Consider the following 22714-nt stretch of genomic DNA (forward strand, 5'->3'; position numbering starts at 1 on the left):
TTATTAGTTTATATATACACATATTACGTTTAGAGAGAGAGAGAGAGAGAAATAGAGGAGGATTGTTATTATTATTTATACACTGTTCATGTCGTACCGAATGCTAAACTCTCTCGCGTACGTTTACTGTATTCCTCCCTTCGCGCGGCGAAAGCGCAAATCTCAGCTTCTTTTCTTTCTTTACGAATCCGCGGCACAAATTTCCTCTAATTCTGATTAATAATGTCGGCAGCAGCATCGACATCGCGTCATCCTCGTCGTCATCGCGATGGCGAGCGCGAACAGCTGTTGTTCAAAACGACGACCGCGAGGACACAAACGGTTGAACATGGGTCGTCGTCGCTTGATTGTGATGAGGACGACAACAAGAACGTTTTGGGGAAAATCTCAACCTTTTTCCTCCTGTTGTTCGTCCTCAGCGTTGCGAGCGCGCTCGGGGTTGTTCTGACGAATGATAATACTGCGACGACGAAAACGAGAGCGCTTTCAATGCTCGGAAGCAGTTCGAGCGGTTTGAGCGCGAGCGCGAACAGTTACGTGCCGTATTCCGTGGAACTGATTCCAACGTTTGCAGAGCAAAGAAAACCACTGACTGATTTTACGTTTTACGCGGCGGTTGGATCGTGCCTGAGCGAAGCGCCGAAGGACGGTCGATGCATCGATTACGGATCGAGAAGCACTCACGGTGCTTCGATTTCGGAATGGAACGTGAGTTTAGTGACGAACATGGATAAAGCGTTCGAAAATCGCTGGGAGTTTAACCCCTCGGAGTCGTTGAGCGGGTGGGATACGAGCGGAGTGACTTCTATGCACTGGATGTTTTTCAACTGCCATGAGTTTAACGGCGACGTGAGAGAATGGCAAACCGGGAACGTGCAAGATATGAGCGGTATGTTTTATAACGCGACAAAGTTTACGAGAAAAATTGACCGGTGGGACACGAGTTCGGTGACGAACATGCACGGCATGTTTCAATTCGCGGCGAGTTTTAACAAGAACATTTTAGGGTGGGATACCGGGAAAGTGGCGAACAGCGCGAATATGTTTAAAAACGCGACGGATTGGTACAAGAAGTTTTCATGTCCGAACGATTCGAGCGTCCCGAACGAGTGTTCGTGCACGGCGTGCGTGAAACAGGAGGAGTTTTTAGAGAGCATAGAAGAGTGTTTGCGTTTAGCGCCCGGAGGGAATTGCGAGAAAGGGTCGCACGGCGCCATTCACTTGTGGGACGTGTCCCAAGTGACGGACATGTCGTCCGCGTTTGAGAATCGAGAATCGTTCAAAGACGTCGGTATTAGCAATTGGGACGTCAGTTCGGTGACTCGAATGGACAACATGTTTCGAAACGCGGTGTCTTTCAACGGCGATATTAGCAAATGGAACGTTGAAAACGTTCAATCGTCGCACCGCATGTTCAAAAACGCCAAGGCGTTCGATAAAGACATTCGAGGGTGGGTGATGATGAATTTGCCGTTATCGACGACGCCGACGACGAAAACGAAAACAACGACGTCGACGATGGGTTCTTCAGTAGTCAGCGAGAACCAAACCAACCACGCCTCTTGGGACATGTTTACCGGTGCGGACGCGTGGTTGATTAAATACGGCTGCCCGCACTGCCAACAATTCGAAGGCCCGCCGGGAATGTGGTCCACTCTCAACGAACACCCTCCGCCTTCGCCGCCGTTGCCGTCGCCGCCCATGTCGCCGACTCCCCCATTCGACCCATCGAAATGTACGTCCACCCCTGCGTTCGAGAACTTACACGAGTGCGAGGATACTTTACTCCATAAAGAGGATTGCTCCGTCGATCCTTCCACGAACGAGGAAACGTGCGCGGTGGAAGTCAAAGTCCCGGTCCTTGGATTTTGCGCGATGAAAGCCGCCATCAATAGGCTGAACAAAATCGAGTGCGGTTATTTATTAGAGGAGACCGCCTCGCAGACGCTCGATTCCGTCACCACGCCGGTAAACTTGCGGGGCATCGGAAACTACCTGGACGGACTCGCAACCGTCCTCGAGACTCAAATAGCGCCGCATCAAACGACGCCAAACGACGAAGACCCTTTCGACTTTAACGTCGCCGGCGGAGTCGGCGAAAAAGAAGAAGAAAAAACCGACGGCGTGTATGGCATGATTACAGATAAAAAGAAAGGTTGGTTTCCTTTTCTTTCTGAACACCAAAATTGACAATAGTAGCAATAGTCGTAGTCATCAATTAGGTGTATTCCCCGCGTTACGACAGAATTTCTCGCGCTTTGCATCCTCAGCTCGCCCGTGGGGAGGTTTCCTTTCCTCGTGCATCTTTTTTGGGGCGGTTCGGTACCGGACCGGGAGTCGCGCGTCGAGCGCGCTTTCGCTCGCGAGAACGTTGTGCTCCATCCAGCAGAGCGTAACGCTTTTCAATTCGCCAGTTTTTTACATTCACAAACGCATTACTACATCTCTTCTTCTCTCGTCGTTTTGTCGTTCGCGAGAGACGTGGTCTCACGCACGCATGACGTTCCCTTCCTCCTCGAATTACCACCAAAACAAATCTCCTTGTCTTTCCTTGCGCGAGAGACAACTCCTCGTGTTCGGGTACCCGCGAAAAGTCTCCCCGGGGGAAGTCTTGTCACTGGTGCGTTTTCTCGTCCAAGACGACGACGAAGAAGATAATGAAGAAGTAAAAGAAGAGACGGGGAAATATGTGGTTAAAATTTTAGACGAAGTGGACGTGCACGGGTGCTCCGCCGCGTTCGTGCAACTCCCGAGAACGACGACGAGAGCGCAAAGGTTTCGAGCGTTCGAGAGGAAAATCCAAAGTGGAATTCAGTTTGAAGGGGAAAATATTTACGCGAGAGCGTTCGATGCGCCGAACAGACCGGAAGCGTTGAAAGGACTCCCGAGGACCGTGGAGGAGGTGTTTAAGAAAAAAGAGGAGGAAGAGGCGAAGACGACGATTCAGACGACGATTCAGACGAAGAAGAGCGCTCCGGAAGGGTACGCTATTGGCGGGAACGTTGGTGGGAGCGACGACGGAAGCGGATACGGTACGAAGAGGAAACGAGACGGTCCCGGTCCGCTCTTATCGCTTTCGGAAAACCTAGTAGTAGCGGGAGGAGTAGACATCGTTCGCGAAGAAGAGAGACGACGTTTGATTCGAGCGGAGGTGTCTGGTGGTGGTGTTTTTACGCGAGATTTCGACGCGGTTGAGTTTCTCGAGTTTGACCCGGCGACGAGTCAACCCGGGGAATGCGAAAGATCGAGCGTGAAGCTCGTCGGTCGCAGAGGTAACAATAACGTAGAGAGAAAACTTGCCGTCGTTTACGCTGCAGAAGCGCTGTCGTTTTTTATCGGTGCAAGGGGCCTCGCAGTGAGAAGAATGAGGAACACATTTCCGACGGTAGCGTTTGAATGCATCGAGCATCCACAAAGATGCGTGTTTTTGTGGCAGAAAGGCACGGGCGCGAATGGCGACGAAGAAGTGGCGAAATGCGAAGAAATTTTATTCGAGAAGGCGGTTTTAGAGACGATTGGAACTTTAGAACGGACGACGGAGGAGTATGATTCGTTGTTGAGCGCGAAGAAAGTGGCCGCCCGGACGAGCGCGACGAGTTACGATTTCAGAAGTCAACGAAGTAGCGAAGATACCGGATTTGTTGTTCGTACTCAAAGCGATAGCCATCCCGCTCCGTTTGTTGATAAAACGCCGTTACCACCGCCAACGGCAAACGAGTACGATCATCTGTATCAAAATGATGACAAAGAGGAGGAGGAAGAAGAAGAAAAATTTGAGAACACGAATAGAATTTTAGACGGCGACGACGACGATTTCGGAGGAACAGGCTTTGTTGGTGGTGATGACGAAGACGGTACCTATGAAAAGTTAGACGAAAGAACCAAACTTGTATCGCGAAACACTCCGTCACCGATTGAGGAGGAGCTACAAGACGTCGACGCCGACGCCGCTGAGCCCGAGAAGAATAAAGACATAAACTCTCGACTGGACGTCCACAGAGCGTGTTCGGAAAAGCTCATTTCGAGAACAGACATCTTGTTCGTCCTCGGCGCGACGAACAAAGATTCGGGAAGCATTACCGAACGATTTGATTTAAACGAGCGATTCGTGAGAGTGCGCATGCCAAAAGGTAAAACCGTTTCCGCGAGCAACTACGCGTGCGGGATTGTAACGAAAGCTACAATGGAACCAGGACGAACGAAAATGCACGAAGTGACCTGGAAACTCGTTCTCGATTTAGGCCTCGCATCCGTACCTTCGTATATCACGGACGTGGCTTATTTGTCGAACGATAGTTTTACGCAAACCGAGACGAGCGCTTTCGCGGATAATTTGAAAACCAGAGACGGTGAGGATGTCGCGATGGAAATGGTGTTCGGTGTTCGGGCCTTAAATGTGTGATGATAGTTTTTTAAAGGAAAAAGATAGTAGTAGCGATAAATAGGGGAGACACGCGCGCATGTAAAGAACAATTTATAATGAAAGACATCAACACAGGATTTATTACATTATTTATTTGTCTCTCTCTCTCTCTCTCTCTTTCTCTCTCCGTTCTAATTATAGCAAGTTGGTGGTAGTAGTAGTCGTCGTTGTTGTTGTTAAAATAATACTCTGGTTAGTTCGGGTTGATGATGGCTTTGATTTCGTCGTACATGACCAAAACCATCGCACCACCGACACCTCTCAAGATGTTCGAGAACGCACCCTTGAAGAACGCGCCCGCGCCTTCGGCTTGGTAAATCTTAACAAACGCATCCATGGTGCCGGTGTACGTCGGACCGGCGGCGTTGCCCTTCTTACCGGAGGTCATCATCAAACGTCTACGAACGGTATCAAACGGATAGGACAAGACACCCGCGGCGTTCGTGGCGACTTGCGCGACGACGAACTTCGCAATCATGGAAGAATCCCTGGTCAACAAGGCACCCTTCCCGGTATCGTAGAGACCAAAGTACGAACCTCTGTACACGACGATACCTTGGACGGAAACGCCAAAGCCCTTGTATAAAGCACCAACACCGCCAGCCTTGGCAGTTTTGCCAATGCAATCGACCAAACCAGTGAACTCACGATCCTTGTTCGTGCCAACATCGGCGGCCAAACGCGTACGAGCGAAATCAAGCGGGTACACAATCAACAAAGACCCCGCGCCGGCCAAACCGCCAGACGCCATGTTGACCGCGAAAAACGACCAGAACGCCTCCTTCGGCGAATACGACGGAAACAAAGCCTTAATCGTATCCTTGAACGCAAAGTTAAACGCTTGCGTCGGGAAATAACGGACAATATTGGCCGTGTTCCCTCTCCAAAACGACCCCACGCCTTGCTCCGCGGAGACTCTCGTGAAGCAATTCACGATACCCGTGTACCTCGGGATTTCCCCGGAAATGATTCTCGGGTTCGCGTCTTGCGTTTGGATCAAAAGCTTGACGCGTTCGATCGGTGCCGTTGCGGTTTTCGCGATCGAACCGGAGACGCCGCCAGCCGCTAAATCTTTGAAGAAACCCAGCGGATCCTGTTTATATTTACATGTTTGGTATTGAGAGAGAAAAATTGAGTCAAAAACGTTCAAGCAGTCAGAGAGAAAAAAAAATTTCTAAAAAAGAGATCCGATCGCTTTCGGATGATGATGATGATGTTCTTCTTCTCGCCGGCGATCTCTCGCTCTCCTCGGAAAACCCAACTTTCGGGAGAACGAAAGAGGACGACGCGGGAGGAAAAGAGACGTCCATCGCTCTCTCTTTCATTCGATCTCTTTCCAACGCGGCGAGATCTTTTAGAGAAGAGAGTAAACATTTAATCATCTTTTGGCGGCCCTGAAGCGTCGGTGTTTGCTCAATAATCTCATCGCGCTTTTGAGAAAAGCTTTCGAGGAAGTGAGAGCGCCGCGACATTTCTTTCTCAATTCGATCGACGATTTCGCGTTCAAGAATACACGTTTCGTCCAAACGTACACATCTCGTCCTCGTCTCGTTTCACATCGCGCGTGATCGCGCGCGCACACGTTCCGCGCGACATCAATCACATTTGGATTTTTTCAAAAACTACTCTCGAGTGTACTCACCACTTCTTTCTTACTGTGCGCGGTGAACTGCGCGGTCGCTCTTTGCGTCCGCGTCATCTGCATCGCAGGCGTGACATGTTCACTCGACGTTGTTTGCGCTTTCAAGTTGCGCTCGAACGCTTGCTCGTAAAAGGCTTTCGTAAACGCCATCTTAGTCGTAAGTGTTTATATTAATAGTGGGGAAAAGCGGACCTTTGTTGAGAGACTGAGGAGATCTCCACGGACTTCTGATGGAATAATCTCGTACGGTTTGGTCGAAAAAGCACAAAAGAGAAAACAACAGAAGAGAGAAAAGAGCGCAGATTCAGAGAGCAGTTTCGTTGTTCGTGCTTTTTCACTCCTCTGCTTTTGTGTTCGAGCTTTTTCGCCTCCTCTTTATTATTGTGTGTCAACGCTCCGTTGTTTTCCCCCACACGAAACAAAAGGAGAGAGGTTGAAGAGAGAGAGGTCTGCTTTGAAAACAACAACAACAACAGAGAGAGAGAGAGAGAGAGTGCGAGCGCGTTTCTGGTCGGTGCTTTGTCGCCGCGCTCTGCTTTGTTCGAGCTTTTTTTGCCTTCCTCTTCGTCTCGTCTGTTTTCCCCACAAACAAATTGGTTGACACGACAGAGAGATAAAAATGCAACCATCTTCATCACAATCGGCCTTGTCGTTGGCGCGACGATTGGTCGCCAAATCAATCTCGGGAACTCTCAGAGGAGGAGGAGAAAGAGGCGGGGTACTTTTGACGACGACGAGCGCGAGGAGTACGACGACAAGCAGCGGCAAAGATGGCGACAGATGGGGGAGTCGGAGGAGGAGGAAAAGGAGTCAAACGAGCGTTTGTAGTGCGTTTACGACCGCGACGACGACTGCGGACGACGATAACGATATTCTCTCACTCCTGTGTCACACCGCACTTGCGAATCCAAACCGACCGGCGATTGCTTCTGGCATTCACTCCAAAGGCCCTTTAGACGCCGTCACGTATGCGAAACTGTTCAATTTTTCGCACACGCTCGCCAGATCGAAGGTTTTACGAGACGTGGAAATCGGGGAGAGAGTTGGGATATATTGCGCACCAAACGCGGAATTTGTGGCGTCGGTGTACGCGATATGGATGAGAGGAGCTGTGGCGGTGCCGGTGTCGGCGTTCGGGGACGAGGCAGATCGAGCGCACGTCGCTCGGGATAGCGGGATGAAGACGTGTTTAGTGCCGCCGAGGAGGAACGACGAGTTTTTTAGGCGAAGTGGAGATGTGAAAGAGGAAGAGTTTACGTGCGGCGAGGCGGAGATTAGGAGAGTGCATAAGATTCCAAAGTGGGCACTGAAGCCGTGCGACTTTCAAAAGGATTGGTTGGAAGACGTTCGTCAAAAGAGTGATGAAAGCGTAGGCGCGTTGATTTTATACACGTCCGGAACGACCGGTCAACCGAAAGGTGTTTTACACACCAGGCAAAGTTTGTATTCGCAAGCGAAAACGTTGAGCGACGCGTGGGAGATTTCCAAGAAGGATCGTTTGTTGCACTGTTTGCCTTTACACCACGTGCACGGGTTAGTGAATGGCGTTTTGGCTTCGCACGCGAGCGGCGCGACGGTGGAGTTTACGGATTCGTTCAAGTTCGATCCGAGGTATTTTTGGCGACGAATGCGAAACTCCGGGCCACAGATCACGATGTTTTACGGCGTACCAACCATGTACGCGATGGCGTTGCGACAGTTGGACGTGTACGATAACGCGGATAGGAGGAGGAGAGAGAAAGAAGAAGAAGACGGAAAATCCGTTGAGAGGAAGGAAAAAGTATCGACTCGATCGGAGTGCGCGGAGGAAGCGAAAGCGCTTCGCTTGTGCGTATCCGGCTCCGCGGCGTGCCCTCCTTCCATCTTAGATCAGTGGAACAGGTTGACTGGAAACCAATCGCCTTTGTTGGAACGATACGGGATGACGGAAATTGGCATGGCACTTTCGCAAAAATTGGATTTCTCCAGTCGCGCGCCGGGATCGGTCGGCGAACCGTTAGCAAACTCGGAGTGTAAAATTCTAGACGACGCGACGAACGAGTTACTCGTCAAAGGTCCGGGGATTTTCAAAGAGTACTGGAACAATACAAAAGCGACTGAAGAGGCGTTTACGAGCGACGGGTACTTTAAAACCGGCGACGTCGTTTCAGTTTCCGCCGATAAGAAAGACTGGCGCATCGTCGGTCGGGCTTCGGTGGACGTCCTCAAAGTCGGCGGCGAGAAAGTTTCCGCGTTGGAAATCGAAGCGAGAGTTCTGGAAGGTTTAGGCAAAACGTCTCTGAAAGAAATCGCAGTGTTCGGCGAGGCGGATGAAAACTACGGTGAACGCGCCGTGGCGATTGTTGCGCCTACGGACGAGTATAAATCTTTGGAGAATTTCAGCGACAAGTCTTTCGACGACGAGGTGAAAGCGTGGACGAGAGAAAACTTGACGAGTGAGCGATGGATCACGAAAACGTACGTGGTAGACTCTATCCCGAGAAATGCGATGGGAAAAGTCAACAAAAAAAGCTTAAAAGCGACGTTTTCGAGTTCGTAGTACAGTAGTTAGTTAGTTAGTTAGTTAGTTAGTTAGTTCGATTTTAGGCAACTCGTTTGACTTAAATGTTTATTCTTATACTACGTATGTCTTCGCGCGGCGATACTATTTCTCTCTCATCTCGGGGCGACTTTGTTCGTGTCGTTACTACTATTGCTACTGGTGTTGTTGCCGCCGTTATCGCTTAAAGCTCTCGCGACTTCAAATTCCGGTAAAGGCATCGCGTTTAACCGTCTGAAATCCTCGCGCGTCGGGATATCGTACTTCCCTTCTAAAAATTTCGCGAGACTGGCGGGCGCTTTCGCGCGATCTAAATACGCTCTCAAAGCGTCGCCTTGGACTCTTTCCTCTTTCGCTAAAGCTTCCGAAGCTTCGAGCAACAACGCTTCGTTTAGTTGTAATGTTTCGCACGCCACAACGAGCGCTGCGTTTAGTAATCCAGTCACTTCGCCTTCGACGTCGTGACCGGACTCTTTCGCGCGATCGCTAAACGACCAATCTTCCGGATTGCCGCCGGAAGATAAAGTCGGTATAGATATCGGACCGACAGAGGCGGACAAACCCCACTCGGCGAAACCTTTATACGCTAATGTCGTCGCGCGTTGAATATCGTCCGAGGCTCCTGTACTCACGCGTTTACACGCAATCATTTCAGCCGCGCGGCCACCCATAAACGTGGCTATTTGTCCGCGAAGTTCATCCGCGAACATTAATTTCCGCTCCGGTTCGTCCGTGTTTGGCGGCGTGTACGTGAAACCTAACGCACCTCCAGACCTGGCGACGATGGAAATCTGCTCCGGTTTGGTCGATCCGGGAAGCAACGTTCCGACGGCTTGCGAAACGATCGCGTGTCCAACTTCGTGCGCGGAGACGTTGAATTTCTCTCTCGGTCCTAACAGCGAGCGTTTCTTTTCCACGCCGGCGACTGTTCTTAAGACTGCTTTTTCAAACTCCTCTTTACCGACGGTAGTTTTGTTTTCGCGCCCGGCGAGTAACGCGGCTTCGTTCACTAGATTTTCCAAATCAGCACCGGTAAAGCCGCTCGTCATCGTCGCGATTTCGTCTAACAAATGTTTCTTTCCATCTTGCGCGTTGTTCTCCAACGGCAATCCTCTCGTTTGGACGTGGACGTCCAAAATTTCGCGTCTTCCTTGGACGTCTGGTTTGTCCACTTGGACGATTCGATCGAACCGACCGGGGCGTCGTAACGCCGCGTCTAACGTATCCGGTCGATTCGTCGCGCCTATGCATATCACCAATCGGCTCGCATCGGCATCGAATCCGTCTAATTCCGTCAGCAGTTGATTCAACGTCTGTTCGCGTTCGTCGTTGCCCATACCTCTCATTTTCCCATCCGAGCGACCCTTCGCGACGGCGTCGATTTCGTCGATGAATACGATCGCCGGCGCTTGCGCGCGAGCTCGAGCGAACACGTCGCGCACTCGAGACGCGCCCATACCCACGTACAACTCCACGAATTCGCTCGCGGCGACTGAAATGAAAGGCACACCGGCTTCGCCGGCCACCGCTCGCGCTAACAGAGTTTTCCCCGTTCCCGGCGAGCCGCACAAAAGTACGCCACACGGCGGTCTGGCTCCAAGCTTAGAGTACCGCTCCGGATTTTTCAAAATGTCTACGATTTCAGAGAGCTCTTCTTTTGCTTCGTCGACGCCGGCGACGTCCTCGAACGTCGTCGACGGCGGCGGCGTGAAATTCGGATCGTTGCGACCTCGGCCGTTGAACGACCTGCCGCCGACTTGCCTTCCGGCGCCTGGAATCCCACCGGGCATGCCGCCACCCGGCATCCCTCCTCTCCCACCGGGCATACCGCCCCCAGATCCCATCATCATCGAGTTCTCGCGAAAGTTCCTCAACCAAAAGAACAAAACGATCGACGCGAAGACTAAAAACGGGAAATCAAACGCATTCTTATCGCCGTCGGCGTCCACGGAGAAGAGCTCGACGTCGTTCTTTTCCAACTGCGCATACGGAGTTTGCGCATCTGCGGGCTTTCTGGTCGCGTAGTGAATCTCGAACGATTTCGACCCGTCGTTTTTGCTCAGCGTCGTCGTCTTTTCCCCTCCTCCTCGTCGTTGTTGTTTTCCTTCGCTAGAACCGCCGCCGGTTTCAATCACGGTCGGTTTCCTCGGTTTCCACGTCAACCGGTCCCCGGCGACGGTAACCGTCCCAATCTCATTCTTCCTCGCGTCCCTCAAAAACTTCGAATACGAAACTTGCAACACTCTCGCTCTCCTCTCTTTCATCGCGTTGGTCGCGCTCGGATTCCCCGCGAAACTCCCAAACGCCGCCTCGTACGCGTACGCCAGAAACGAAACCAACGCGTACGTGCCAACAATCTTCGTCGCCCGGTTGACTAACATCACCGATCTCGGTGGTTGCGGGTTCTTGTTGCCGTTATTCATTCTCTGCGGAGATGGTAAAGGCACATTTGGTTTCGCGTCGTTTGCGTTCCCAGCGCTGCCTTTTTCCATTTTATCCGCTTTTTCCTCCTTTTCCTCCTTTTCCTCGTCGTCACCATCATCGGACGTCGGGGAGGACGATTTCGACGAACAGCACTTTACCCCGTTACCTGAAACAGAAACACCATGCGTAGAACTCCCTCTTCCTCTCGCTTTCGTCGCATTTAAAGCGTTGACCGTGCTTCTCGCGCCATTTTTGTTCGAGAAAGAATGAAGCGTCGACGTGTTCCCCGAGGGGTCGTTGACGGCACGGAAACGAGATTTAGACGAAGAAGAACGCGTGGTTGCTTTGAACGCGCGCTTTCTTTCACCAGGAAAGACGCGCACGGACGAGAGTCCAACGCCGACGGGAATGGCGTTGAGTGAAAACAGCATCGTCGGACTTTGTGAGAGTGTTTTCGTCGCGACGAGAGCGTTTTAAGTGAAGCGAAAAGAAGGCGAAAAGAGCGAAAATGTGACTCGGAGGAGTACGACTTCATCCATTCCTTATGTAGTGAACACGTGTGTATGTGTATGTATATATCTATGCGCGCGAAATGCCCGAAGTATTTGCTCTTCGTTTTCGAAATTCGCGAGGATGATGATGATGATGATGATTATGATGATTGAACGCGCGTATGCGTTTGCGTTTTCTCGTCGAAGACTAAACTATAATCGGAACTAAAATAAACTATAATCGGAACTTGATTCTGATTCTGATTCTACGAGCACGTGTAACTCTCCGTGCTCGTATCGCCAACCATCTGGTAATGGACAGTCGTTGTCGAGGAGGTATTGTACACATTCGGTTTCGTTGTAGTCGTGCGCTTCTCGCACGGCCAAATAGTCCCAAGGCGCTTTGGCGGTTTCGTGTAAGTACTTCAAACAGTCCAAGTGGCCGTTCTTGGCCGCAAACTCACACGCATCTTCTAATTCATCAAACTTACGCTCAACAAGATATTCAAGTATATGAAGATGACCATTTGAAGCCGCTCTCGTGGCAGTCCAAGAACCCCAAGGCGCTTTGGCTTCTTCGCGTAAGTATTTGAGTATCTCGAGACGACCTCCTGAGGCAGCGCATCCACACGCAGACCAATTGATAGGGCACTCATTTGCAACACAATACTTGACCATTTCCAGATTACCTTGTCCTACGGCCGCATTAATCGTCCCTACATCCCACTCACACTTTTTCTCCTCTCGTATCCACTTGAGCAACTCGAGTTTATTCGTTTTAGCAACTTGCTCGCAGAAAGATGACGAAAGCCACCAACTCGGCCACAACGATTTATGCTCCCACGCAACTTCCAAAGTCGATATCGACGACATCTCTTCTATTTTAAACCTCTTTTTCAAATCGCTCGCGCGAGACGATCTCTCAATCAACTTTCTCGTTTCACTATTCACTCCGTACAAGAATTTCACATCGTTCGAATTCAATCTCGGAAGCACGTGTTTGAAACACACATCGTCGTTATCATTCACGAGCAAATCCCACAACAAAACCTTCCCTCTTTTCTCTAAATCGTCGTCCATCTCTTCCTCTTCCTCTCCCTCGTCCTCGCGGCGAGGCGTTTTTCTTTTCCTCGCGATCATATTCACGCGCGTTCGTCTCTCTTTTTTTTCTCAAGCGTTTGCTTCATTTTTTCCCCAAACTTCTTCGCGTTCTGCTCTGCGCAACAACCACCTTCAAAATGGTGCACGCGATCGCCTACTGGAAACCAACGAAAGAGGACAACAAGAACCAAGCGTCTTCTTCTCAATTCGAGTCCATCAATTTCCCGCCGTCCGCGTACGTGCGGTTTAACAGTCACTTGCTCTCCAGATTGAATCGATTGGACGACGGGGAAAACGAAACCAACACGAGAGCGAGCGTCACTTTGTATAAACGAAACGAAGCGAATAAGGGCGGTCCTTTCGTGGTCGGCTTGACCGATGCAGAGCGAGAAAGGATTCGGGAACAGTTTTACGTGGTGGAAGTGTTTGAGTCTTCGAAGAGCAAAAAGTTTGTGTTCGCGAAGAAGAAGACGAACGAACGAGAATACATCGAGGAACTTAAAAGTGTGAATCCAACGGAGTACGCGAGAGATAGCGGGAGTCGATTTCACGAGGTACAATTCGTGAGGAAGTTCGTGTGTAAAGAGACGACGGCGATCGACGACGAGGAGGACGTCGACGACGCGTTTTCGCCGACAGATACGAAGACAAAGAAGAAGCGTAAGAAGCGGCGGTATACGGTGCGAGTAGGACGCGTGGAAGACGCCAAAGCCGGGTCGAGGATGGTGTGCGGAAGCGTCGTGGAGGTGAGCAGGTTAGATTGTGTGGGCGTCGGCGACGGGAAGCAGGAGCAGGAGGACGACGACGGCGGAGAAGGCGCCGCGCGGACCACGAAAAGGAAACGAACGCCGCCTCGAAGCGAAAAAGACGCAGAAACGGACAAAAAGAAGCTCCTTCGAGTTCTCGAGAAAATCACGGCGACCGCGGAAGGGATTCTCGCCGACGAGAGAAAAGAAAGCGCAAAGACGGCGAAAGCGGCGAAAGTAGGAGGAGGAGGAGGAGGAGGAGAAGACGACGACGACGACGAGAAAGCGACAAAAAAAGAAGAGGGGAAAAAGACGGGTGAGTTCGTGGACGCCACCGCGAAGTGGACCTTGCTACTCGACCAAAACGACAGTGGTGAGGAGACGACGACGACGGCATCGTCGGGGTTTGACGTCCACCCGGCGGCAATGTACTGCGCGTTAGTCGCTTCCGCGTTTGAATAGTAGCTGAATAGTACGCTTTGATGTAATAAACGATATTGATGAGAAACGTTTAACGATTTTAAACTCACGACTCAACCTTCTCCGCCCATTCTCTTTGTCTCCTTTCTCGCGCAGGGACGACCACAAACATCCCAAATAACATCCAACACGCTAAAATCACCACCATTATCCCCAACATCGCTTGATTTACTTGCCTATCGCTCGCGTCTCGCATCAGCTTCGTCCTCTTCAACGTATCCTTCGCCTTCCTGTGCGAGTTCATAAATCCCCTCCCCGTAGATTGCACCGGCTTCGATCGCGCTACTCTCATCCCAAACTTTGCCGACTGTTGGCCAAACCTTCTCACGTGCTCGTTCTTCCCTATTTTCTTCGCCGCTTTATACCAAAACGTCGTCTGCTTCCTCGAACCATCGCGTAGGGTCACGTACCCGTCGTCGTCGTCGTTTTCGGCAACCGAGCGCGAGCGCGAGAGGAGACTCGGGGATACGTCCATCTCCCCGCTCCTAGCAGTCGCGCCGCCCAAAACCGACGACGACGGTGACTCCTCCTCCTCCTCTTCCTCCATCGCTTCCACTTCCACTTCCCCTTCTCCTCCTCCCAAATCCTCCTCTCTCTCCGCGTTGTTATTATTGTCATTCTCCTCCTCGTACGAATAATACGCGCTCTTATCGTAATCATCAAAATCTTCGATGTTGGACATGGTGTTCGACCCAATCGACGGGTTACTGTTCAGCGGAACGCCCTCGTCCTCGTTGTAAGAGTAGTAGCTGTCACCACCGTTTCTTTTCGGGGCACCCATGCGTGAGTATTGGAGGAGCTTTCTGTTGAAATTTCCATTTTCGATCGCAATTTGGAACGGAGAGGAAGAGGAGGAAAAGGAGGAGGAAAATCCGACGCTGAAGAGGAGTACGACGACGATCCCGGTCAGGATCGTCTTTCGAGGACGAGGCGAAGACCAAAAGACGGTTCGAGTAAAGGCTTTGACGAGAGAAGATTTCATGGTGAAATTTGTGACGACCTTCCCCCCCACAAAACAGTTGTCACAGAAAAAACGCAAATTTTTGCTTCTGCACGAAAAAGATCTCACATGTGATTTCATACTACTACTCCTCATAATTTTAAACGCGCAGCAAGAAGAGCATATACTAATGAGCAGACGAAAGAATCCACATCCGAAAAGAGCGGTGAACGCGAGGACGGTTTTTAAGGTGGTGAAGGGTAGGAGAGAGGAAGAAGAAGTGGAAGAAGAAGAACCTTTGGTGTTGTGTTCGAGGATTCCTGACGAGGATGACGATCTCGAGGCGAGTCAACAGATACAAAAAGAAGAAACGACTTTTATTAAGAAAGGAACGAAGAGGAAGAGAGCGCAACACGAGTGCGATGTGTGCGAGAAGCGATTTACTCGAGCTGATAGTTTGAAAACGCACATGCGTATTCACACGAACGAGAGACCGTACGAATGTGATGTGTGCGAGAAGCGTTTTACTCGATCTAGTGGTTTAAAACTTCACATGCGTATTCACACGAACGAGAGGCCGTACGAATGCGATGTGTGCGAGAAGCGTTTTACTCGATCTGGTAGTTTGAAAAGGCACAAGCGTACTCAACATCATTGAAAGCTTTTCATAGTTCAAGTTTACATACACTTTGATAAAGCAGTACAACAAAACCAAATAAATGAAGTTCCTTCTGAGCACAGAAAATTTCCCCAAACTGCATTACACGAGCGAGCGCGGAAAGAGAGAGAGAACAACGCTCTCAAAAATCATCTGAGTTTGAGAGAGACTTCACGAAGAAGAGCGTCGTGAATACTCGTCGTCGTCGTCATCATCTTTCATCGTTTCATTAAACACAACGCAAAAGAGAAACATCAGAGAGAGATTTATTCCCCTCTGAGCGCTTTTGATTCCCCTAATAAGGAAAGAAAGAAAGAGATAACATGTTCTTCGGTGGTGGACGGTCGAACGAGAATGAGTATGAGTATTACTCTTCAGAATTAGACGATTCAGACGAAGAGTTCGAAGATGCGCTGGAAATTGCGCGGAGAACGCGACGAGAGATGATGCACAATCGAGCGCAATTTGAGCAGCGGATGCATCCTCAGCGAGAGGAGGAAAAGGAGTTTAATAGTAACGACGGACGACGACTGGGAGATGAAGAAGAAGAAAGAGAAACGATGACGATAGAAAAGAGAGAAGCAAAGTTAAAATCCTGGGCCGGGGCGTTTAGCGCGTTCGACGAGGACGAAGAGGACGAAGGCGTTCGAAAACATCCGAAACCGCCGCCGTTTCCGTTACCGCGGGAGTTTGCGAGGCCGGAGTTTTTGAGAGAAGAGAGACGGGTGGATTTTGGCGCGGATGAATTGGAGTACGATGATAAAGGCCACGACGATTCAGACGACGACGAGAGGGTGAGGAGTCACGGGAAGGCGGCGACGCGTTCTGGTGGTCGTTTTCAGGCGGCGACGACGCCGATGTCGTCGATGCTCTCGATGCGAGCGAGTCCTTCGTCTTCGTCGAAGAAGAATGCGTCTTCTTCGTTATTGGTAGAATCTCTCGCGTCGCAATTGCGAGCGTGCGAGTTGAGAGCCGCGGACGCTTTGGAGGATGCCGAGAGAGAGTCCGAACAGGCGGCTAAATGTGAACGAGAGAATGAAAAGTTACGAGAGAAACTGAAACGGATGGAAGAGTCCGTGAAGGAGTTGCAAAAAGTGTGCGCGTTGGACCGACGGAAACGCGCGGAAGGCGAGGAGCGAGCGGCAGAGGCGAAAGCGAAGGAAGAGAGGATGAAATTAGACGTGCGCGAGGCGATTACTTTGTTGAGAGAACGGGAGAGAGAGATTGAGGAATTTGCAAAGATGGCGAAAGAGGCGGAGAGGAAGAAGAACGAGGCGAGGGAGCACGCGTTGACGATGCGGGCGAATTCGAGGAAGTTGGAGAGAGAAAACGCTCGATTACGAACAGCCGCGGCTGAGATGGAAGGAAGAATGGAACAGATTGTATCGATGAACGAACAGTCTGGAAGGTCGATTTCGGAAATTGTTAGGAGTAGTCCGATGAAAAGGCATCCTCAGCTCGCCGCTGATCGACGAGAAGAAGACAAAGAAGAAGAAGAAGAAGAAACGAAAAGAGCTACTACTGAGACGCATGCAACAGCAAAAACAACACCAAACATTGCCGCCGGTACGAGAACCGACGCCGTCCGACTCCAATCTCCATCCTGGTCCTGGTTCCGCGTCGCCACCGAAGACGCCTTGACGGTCTCGAAAACTCCCGTCGTCTCTCGACGAAACGGATCCGCCAAAAACGAAAACAAAACCGACGCCACCAAAGCCCCTCCATACGCGACCTCCGCCGACCTCCGTGCCAATAATCTCCTCCTCATCTCGCAAAACGAAAAAAACATCACCCTCCTCTCCTCCGAACGCGACCATCTCCTCCAACTCTTGGCCACGAAATTCTCAACCGGCGCGGGCAAATCCATGAAAGAACGAGAGCGGAAACTCGCCGTCGAAGACCGATTAAACCAAGTGGAGATGAGTTTGAAACAGGCGAAATTGAAAACGAAAACGCTCCGAGAAGAATGAATATTTATATATATATATGTAGTATTCTGATTGACTCGTACTAAAAGATTGTATACTGTTGTAAAGTTCTCGTCGGTGATACGAGTGTGTACATTTTGTTCATCAATTAAATTCCTCCTAAAAAGAAGCCTCGAGAAGCAATTTTCGTCATTAATTGGTTTTTGTGCGATCTCCTACAAATAACACTTTGAACAATACGAATAACAATGCGTCGTCTCTTCGGCCTCTCGCGATCGTTTTCCTACGTCACAACCTCGGTTTTGATCGCCTCTTTGATCGTCGCGCACGCTTTACTCACTCGCGAGCAATATTTCAGCGCGATGTTGTATCTCTCGACGTCGAAAATTTCCGTCGTGTCCTTGGCGAACGTCGCGTTCGCGTTGGCGTTTACCTTGGCGAAAGTTGTGAAAACCGTATTCCTGGGCGCGTTGCGAGAGAGCGAAGTCGAGCGGTTACACGAACGGACCAGAGAAGCCGTCATGGAGACGTGTTTGGCGATGACTATATTCAGAGAGGAATTCAACTTGAGATTTGTCTCCTTGTTCGCCTCTTTGTTGTTCTTGAAGGCGTTTCACGGTTTGTGCAAAGACCGAGCGGAACACATGGAAACGGCACCGCGAGTGCGAGCGATCGACAGATTTAGAATCACGAGCTTTATGGTGTGTTTGTTACTCGTGGACGTGGCGTTCGTGAAGTTTGCGATTGAACGCGTCGTCGCGAAAGGACCTTCGGTGGTGCTTTTGTTCGGGTTCGAGCACGTTATTTTGGCGAGTAAAATGTGCGTCGGGTTTGCGAAGTATTTCGTGACGATAGTGGATCGCGCGATGGATGGAAATTGGCAAGGGAAAGGCGCGTTCGTGTTTTATTTAGAGCTGTGCGCGGATTTGGTGCATTTGTGCGTGTACGTGGCATTTTTTTCCATCATCTTCGCCTATTACGGGTTGCCGATACATTTGTTGAGGGACGTGTACGTGACGTTTAGACAGTTTAAAGATCGAGTGGCGGCATTTTTGAGGTACAGAAGAGTGACGGCGAATTTAGATTCGAGGTTTCCAGATGCGACTGGGGAGGATTTAGACTTAGCGCGAGGCGGCGAAGATACGTGCGTCGTGTGCAGAGAGAAGATGAAAACGTGCCAGACGCACGCGGACGGGAGTCAAACGCCGATGCCGAAACAAATGCGCGCGAAGAAATTGCCGTGTTCTCACGCGTTTCATTTGCACTGCTTGAGATCGTGGTTAGAGAGACAACAGGCGTGTCCAACGTGTCGCGCGTCGGTGTTGCCGGAGGAAGAGAGAGAGTTGGAGAGAAGACAGAGAGAGAGGGAGGAAGGGCGGTGGCAAAGGTTACCGCCGGAATTGCAGCCGGGGTACATTGCACCGGAAGTGCAGGCGAGATTAGACGCGCAGACAGCAGAGGCGAGAAGGGAAAGAGAGGAGAGAGCGAGAAGGGAGAGAGGAGAGAATGGAGGTGTCGGGGTGACGGCGACCGAAGGAGGAGTACCGGGAGGAGGAACGGATGCGCCTTCTTCTTCGACGACAACGGCGGCAGTAGGTGCAGAAGCAGACGGAGAAGCGCAACGCGTTCGGGAGCAGCGATTAGAGCACCTCGAGCGTCGTTTAGGAGGCGAGCAACAACAACAACAACAAACGCCTTCAACGACTCCTTCTTCTTCGAGGGAACCGGCGGGGGCGGCTACTGCCGTCGCTGCGTCGACGACGCGTACGCCCGCGCGCACACCACCATCGCCGAGATTTTTACAACAACAACATCAACAACAAACGAGAGCGACGCCGCCGCCGAACATGACGACACCAATCGCGCCTTCTCCTTTGGCAAATCTCAACCCGGGCGGCGAGTGGTGGACTCCCGGTACCGCCGCAATCAACGCGTCCTACCAAGCCGGCATCTCAGCCGCGGCGACGAACATGGCAAACGACGAATCGTCGCTGTCTGAAGAAGACATATCGGCGCGTCGCATGGCGCACGCCGCCGCCGCCGCCGTCGCTGCTGCCGCGCAACAAGCGCAAATGGCGTTCATGAGCGTCGCGCCGCTCGGTTTACTTCCTCCGGGATCAAACATCAACGGCGGTAGTAGCTACTTCCCGTTTCCGATCGATTCACAACACCAACAACAACCAATGCCGCTCACGCCGGAGCAATACGAGAAGGAGTACAACCGTCGTCAAGCGCAAATGGAGAAAAACGATCAAAACGCGAACGCGAAAATCTCCGCGTTGGAACAAAAAGTGAACGAGTTGATGCAAAAACTCGAAGACCAGCAGCAGCAGCAGCAGCAGCAGCAGCGCCCGAACAAACCTTCACCTCCTTTGGAAGCGAAATTCGACCGAACCGCTGAAACGACGACGACGAATTCTCCTCCTCCGCCTTCTTCCTTATCTTCGCAACATCAACACGGGGAAGACACCAAAAAAATCGCCTTCCGACACTCTCGCTCGGCTTCGCCGTCCATCATAACCGCCGCGATGACCGCCACCGCCAACGCCGCCAACCCTACGGAGATCGAAGAAGAACAAGAAGAAGAAGAACGAAAAGAAGAACAAGAACAAGAGCAAGAGGACGAAGTTTCCCTCGCGCTTCGTTTGAGAAGAGAAAAGTGGTTGGCGCAGCAGCAATCGAAAGAAGAAGACGAAGAGCGATAAAGAGTAAAAATGTAATCAAAACACCCGTGTAATCTGCACTCAAAAGTCCCCACAAAAAACTTTGTTTCATTCACTTACCCTCACACACTTTTGTTGCGAGAGAGAAAGAGAGATTGAACGACTGATCCCCGCGAAAAAGCGCGCAGCAGAGAAGACTTACTAATAACAACATGTTTTTGTCTCTTTCTCTCTCCACGTGTTGTCCTCCTTCTTCGTCTTCTTCTCGTCATCCATTCGGAGGCGAATCGGCGGCGCAAATATGATTTCCACTTGAGACGTTCCTTTCTTCTTCTCTGCAAAGAAGATGTCCTCGAAAGATGTCCTCGAAAGAAAAAGGATAGAATCACTCGTTAAAGAAGGGTTCTTACCGATTCGAGCGCAGTTTTTGCGAGGCCCGTCCTCCCCGGAAGAAGAGAACGTCGACGGACCGAAGAAACCGTTAGAAGGAGGAAAAGAAGGAGGAAAGGCGACGGTATTACAGAGCAACAAAAACGGCTTGCGACAAGGCACAAAGTCGCAAAAGCAACGAAAGAGAGAGAAATACCTTTCGATGAGGAATGATTTGTGTCATTTTGTGGCGGTTGGGAAGGAGTGCACGTTTCAATCGACCGGGTCGTGCGAACGCGCGCACGACGCGGAGAAGTATTTAGAGGCGAGAAAAGACTCTTGGTTCGGCGGCGGGAACCTCCCGGATGGGCGATGCTTTCTCGGCGGCGACGAAGACGAGAAAGACGTGAAGTGTCCGTACGAGAAGAAGATAAAAGATGTGAGATGTCCGTTTGGAGTTCGGTGTTATTTTTCCGATCGACACGAAAATAACGCGAAAGAGTCGAAAACGTTGCTCGAGTGGCGACGGAGCGAAGGCAGCGAAGAGTTCAACGCCATGGAGGACTGGTTGCAGAAAAAATTACGCGAGTCCACGTATCTTTTGCCAAGATCGACAAAGTATTTAGAGATGGTCGGGAATGATTTGCTGTGCGTGTCGAAAGCGAAGAAGAGGAAGATTACGGCGATAAATCGAAATAACAAAGACGACGACGCGAACGAGAACGAGAACGAGGAGAAAACGGTAAAGAAGAACGCGATCGATTTCAATAAAAAGTTAGTCTTGGCACCGTTAACGACGGTTGGACACGCGCCGTTTCGACGCATGTGCGTGAAGTTTGGGGCAGACGTTACGATATCGGAGATGGCGATGGCTTCAAACTTGTTAGCCGGCGATCGACGCGAGTGGGCGCTGGTGCGAAGACACGCGTGCGAATCGAGTGCGACGAATAAGTTTGGGGTCCAAATATGCGGCGGGTACCCCGATTTAGTCAGCCGATGCGTGGTGCGTTTGTTTTGTTTTGTTTTTCGTGTTGTTTGTTTGCGCGTGTACTACAATTAAGCGATATAACGAGCGGGGTGATGATTAAACCTTGGGACTTCTTTGGCAGCCGCAGCCCTAGTAGGCGCAAAGGAGGAAGCGCCGGGGAGTGTTCGCATTCTCTGGCTATTTTACAGCTCGTGAGTTCCCAGTGCTGTCTGACCGCTCGATCGATGCAGAGTAATATTGTACACCACCATCATCGTTGTCTTCAACAAACTTTGTTTACCATTTTTATTCTTCTTCTTCCAACAACAACAACAGGAACTGATTGAAAACGAAGTCCAATGCGACTTCATCGACATCAACATGGGATGTCCAATCGATGGCGTTTGCGCCAAAGGTGCCGGCTCAACTTTGCTCACGCAACTTAAAACCGGTAAGTTGGAGAAAATCATCGACGCGGCGAGCTCCTCGTTGCGTAAGATTCCGTTGACGATCAAAATTCGAATGGGTTACCACGATCGCAAGCAACAGTGGAACGCGCACGATATCGTCAATCGATGTTGCTCGGCGCCGTCTTCGACATCTCGAGATTCCCTCAACGCCGGTTGGCTCGGTAAAGTCGCTGCGGTGACGTTACACGGACGAACGCGCGCGCAACGCTATTCGCGCTTGGCGGACTGGGAATACATCGACGAGTGTGGGAAAATCGCTCAAACTGTTTCAAACGGCGTCGTCCCGCTCATCGGCAACGGCGACGTGTATACCTACGAAGATTACAACGCACACGTGGACTCTGGAAACGTCGCCACGTGCATGATTGGTCGAGGTGCAATTATCAAACCGTGGTTGTTCCAAGAGATTAAAGAGCAAAGGCACATCGACGTCTCTTCCTCGGAGCGTTTAGAGTACTTTGCGGAATTTTGTAACTACGGGTTCGAACATTGGGGTTCGGATTCCATCGGCGTCGAAAAGACGAGAACATTTCTATGCGAATGGATGAGTTACACGCACAGATACGTCCCGGTTGGTCTTTTGGAGCACGCGAGCGTACAAAAGATGCATTTGCGTCCGCAACGATATTTCGGTCGAAACGATATGGAAACTTTGTTGGCCTCGGATAAAGTCGAAGATTGGATTAAAGTCAGCGAAATGTTCCTCGGCAAACCGAAAGACGATTGGACGTTCGTTCCGAAACACAAATCAAACTCGTACGCAGCCATGAACAGTCACAGTATCACGTCCTGGGAAGAAGTCGACGCGCAAGGATGAATAAAATAGGTACGTTCTTTGTCGTCTCGAATCTTTTCGTCTTCTCTCGCAAACGA

The 22714-nt window shown here is 50.8% G+C and overlaps 12 protein-coding genes across 12 annotated transcripts; 8 read left to right on the forward strand and 4 right to left on the reverse strand.

Annotated features, from left to right (window-relative positions):
- Positions 1–222: 222 nt before the first annotated feature.
- Bathy11g01620 (unnamed protein product) lies at positions 223–2190 on the forward strand (the record flags this gene model as incomplete). Its single annotated transcript, XM_007510219.1, has 1 exon — positions 223–2190. One exon carries the CDS (start codon positions 223–225, stop codon positions 2188–2190), a length of 1968 nt encoding a protein of 655 aa, XP_007510281.1.
- Positions 2191–2497: 307 nt separating this feature from the next.
- Bathy11g01630 (unknown protein) lies at positions 2498–4402 on the forward strand (the record flags this gene model as incomplete). The annotated part of the gene is made up of 1 exon (XM_007510335.1): positions 2498–4402. The coding sequence occupies one exon, from the start codon at positions 2498–2500 to the stop codon at positions 4400–4402; it is 1905 nt and encodes a 634-aa protein (XP_007510397.1).
- A 214-nt stretch (positions 4403–4616) lies between these two features.
- Positions 4617–6215, reverse strand: Bathy11g01640 (ADP/ATP translocase; the record flags this gene model as incomplete). Its single annotated transcript, XM_007510026.1, has 2 exons — positions 4617–5597; positions 6066–6215. 2 exons carry the CDS (start codon positions 6213–6215, stop codon positions 4617–4619), a joined length of 1131 nt encoding a protein of 376 aa, XP_007510088.1.
- A 469-nt stretch (positions 6216–6684) lies between these two features.
- Positions 6685–8604, forward strand: Bathy11g01650 (peroxisomal AMP binding enzyme; the record flags this gene model as incomplete). Its single annotated transcript, XM_007510306.1, has 1 exon — positions 6685–8604. The coding sequence occupies one exon, from the start codon at positions 6685–6687 to the stop codon at positions 8602–8604; it is 1920 nt and encodes a 639-aa protein (XP_007510368.1).
- Positions 8605–8720: 116 nt separating this feature from the next.
- On the reverse strand, positions 8721–11459 carry Bathy11g01660 (ATP-dependent metalloprotease FtsH; the record flags this gene model as incomplete). Its single annotated transcript, XM_007510181.1, has 1 exon — positions 8721–11459. One exon carries the CDS (start codon positions 11457–11459, stop codon positions 8721–8723), a length of 2739 nt encoding a protein of 912 aa, XP_007510243.1.
- Positions 11460–11744: 285 nt separating this feature from the next.
- Positions 11745–12599, reverse strand: Bathy11g01670 (the record flags this gene model as incomplete). Its single annotated transcript, XM_007510011.1, has 1 exon — positions 11745–12599. One exon carries the CDS (start codon positions 12597–12599, stop codon positions 11745–11747), a length of 855 nt encoding a protein of 284 aa, XP_007510073.1.
- A 158-nt stretch (positions 12600–12757) lies between these two features.
- Bathy11g01680 (unknown protein) lies at positions 12758–13828 on the forward strand (the record flags this gene model as incomplete). The annotated part of the gene is made up of 1 exon (XM_007510099.1): positions 12758–13828. One exon carries the CDS (start codon positions 12758–12760, stop codon positions 13826–13828), a length of 1071 nt encoding a protein of 356 aa, XP_007510161.1.
- A 64-nt stretch (positions 13829–13892) lies between these two features.
- On the reverse strand, positions 13893–14528 carry Bathy11g01690 (unknown protein; the record flags this gene model as incomplete). Its single annotated transcript, XM_007510032.1, has 1 exon — positions 13893–14528. The coding sequence occupies one exon, from the start codon at positions 14526–14528 to the stop codon at positions 13893–13895; it is 636 nt and encodes a 211-aa protein (XP_007510094.1).
- A 97-nt stretch (positions 14529–14625) lies between these two features.
- Positions 14626–15444, forward strand: Bathy11g01700 (the record flags this gene model as incomplete). The annotated part of the gene is made up of 1 exon (XM_007510054.1): positions 14626–15444. One exon carries the CDS (start codon positions 14626–14628, stop codon positions 15442–15444), a length of 819 nt encoding a protein of 272 aa, XP_007510116.1.
- Positions 15445–15767: 323 nt separating this feature from the next.
- On the forward strand, positions 15768–17414 carry Bathy11g01710 (unknown protein; the record flags this gene model as incomplete). The annotated part of the gene is made up of 1 exon (XM_007510086.1): positions 15768–17414. The coding sequence occupies one exon, from the start codon at positions 15768–15770 to the stop codon at positions 17412–17414; it is 1647 nt and encodes a 548-aa protein (XP_007510148.1).
- Positions 17415–17620: 206 nt separating this feature from the next.
- On the forward strand, positions 17621–20077 carry Bathy11g01720 (RING finger protein; the record flags this gene model as incomplete). Its single annotated transcript, XM_007510044.1, has 1 exon — positions 17621–20077. One exon carries the CDS (start codon positions 17621–17623, stop codon positions 20075–20077), a length of 2457 nt encoding a protein of 818 aa, XP_007510106.1.
- Positions 20078–20381: 304 nt separating this feature from the next.
- Bathy11g01730 (predicted protein) lies at positions 20382–22658 on the forward strand (the record flags this gene model as incomplete). Its single annotated transcript, XM_007510060.1, has 2 exons — positions 20382–21407; positions 21708–22658. 2 exons carry the CDS (start codon positions 20382–20384, stop codon positions 22656–22658), a joined length of 1977 nt encoding a protein of 658 aa, XP_007510122.1.
- Between the last annotated feature and the right edge of the window lie 56 nt (positions 22659–22714).

Source organism: Bathycoccus prasinos, assembly GCF_002220235.1.
Source record: "Bathycoccus prasinos genomic : Chromosome_11".
Taxonomy (NCBI): Eukaryota; Viridiplantae; Chlorophyta; class Mamiellophyceae; order Mamiellales; family Bathycoccaceae; genus Bathycoccus; species Bathycoccus prasinos.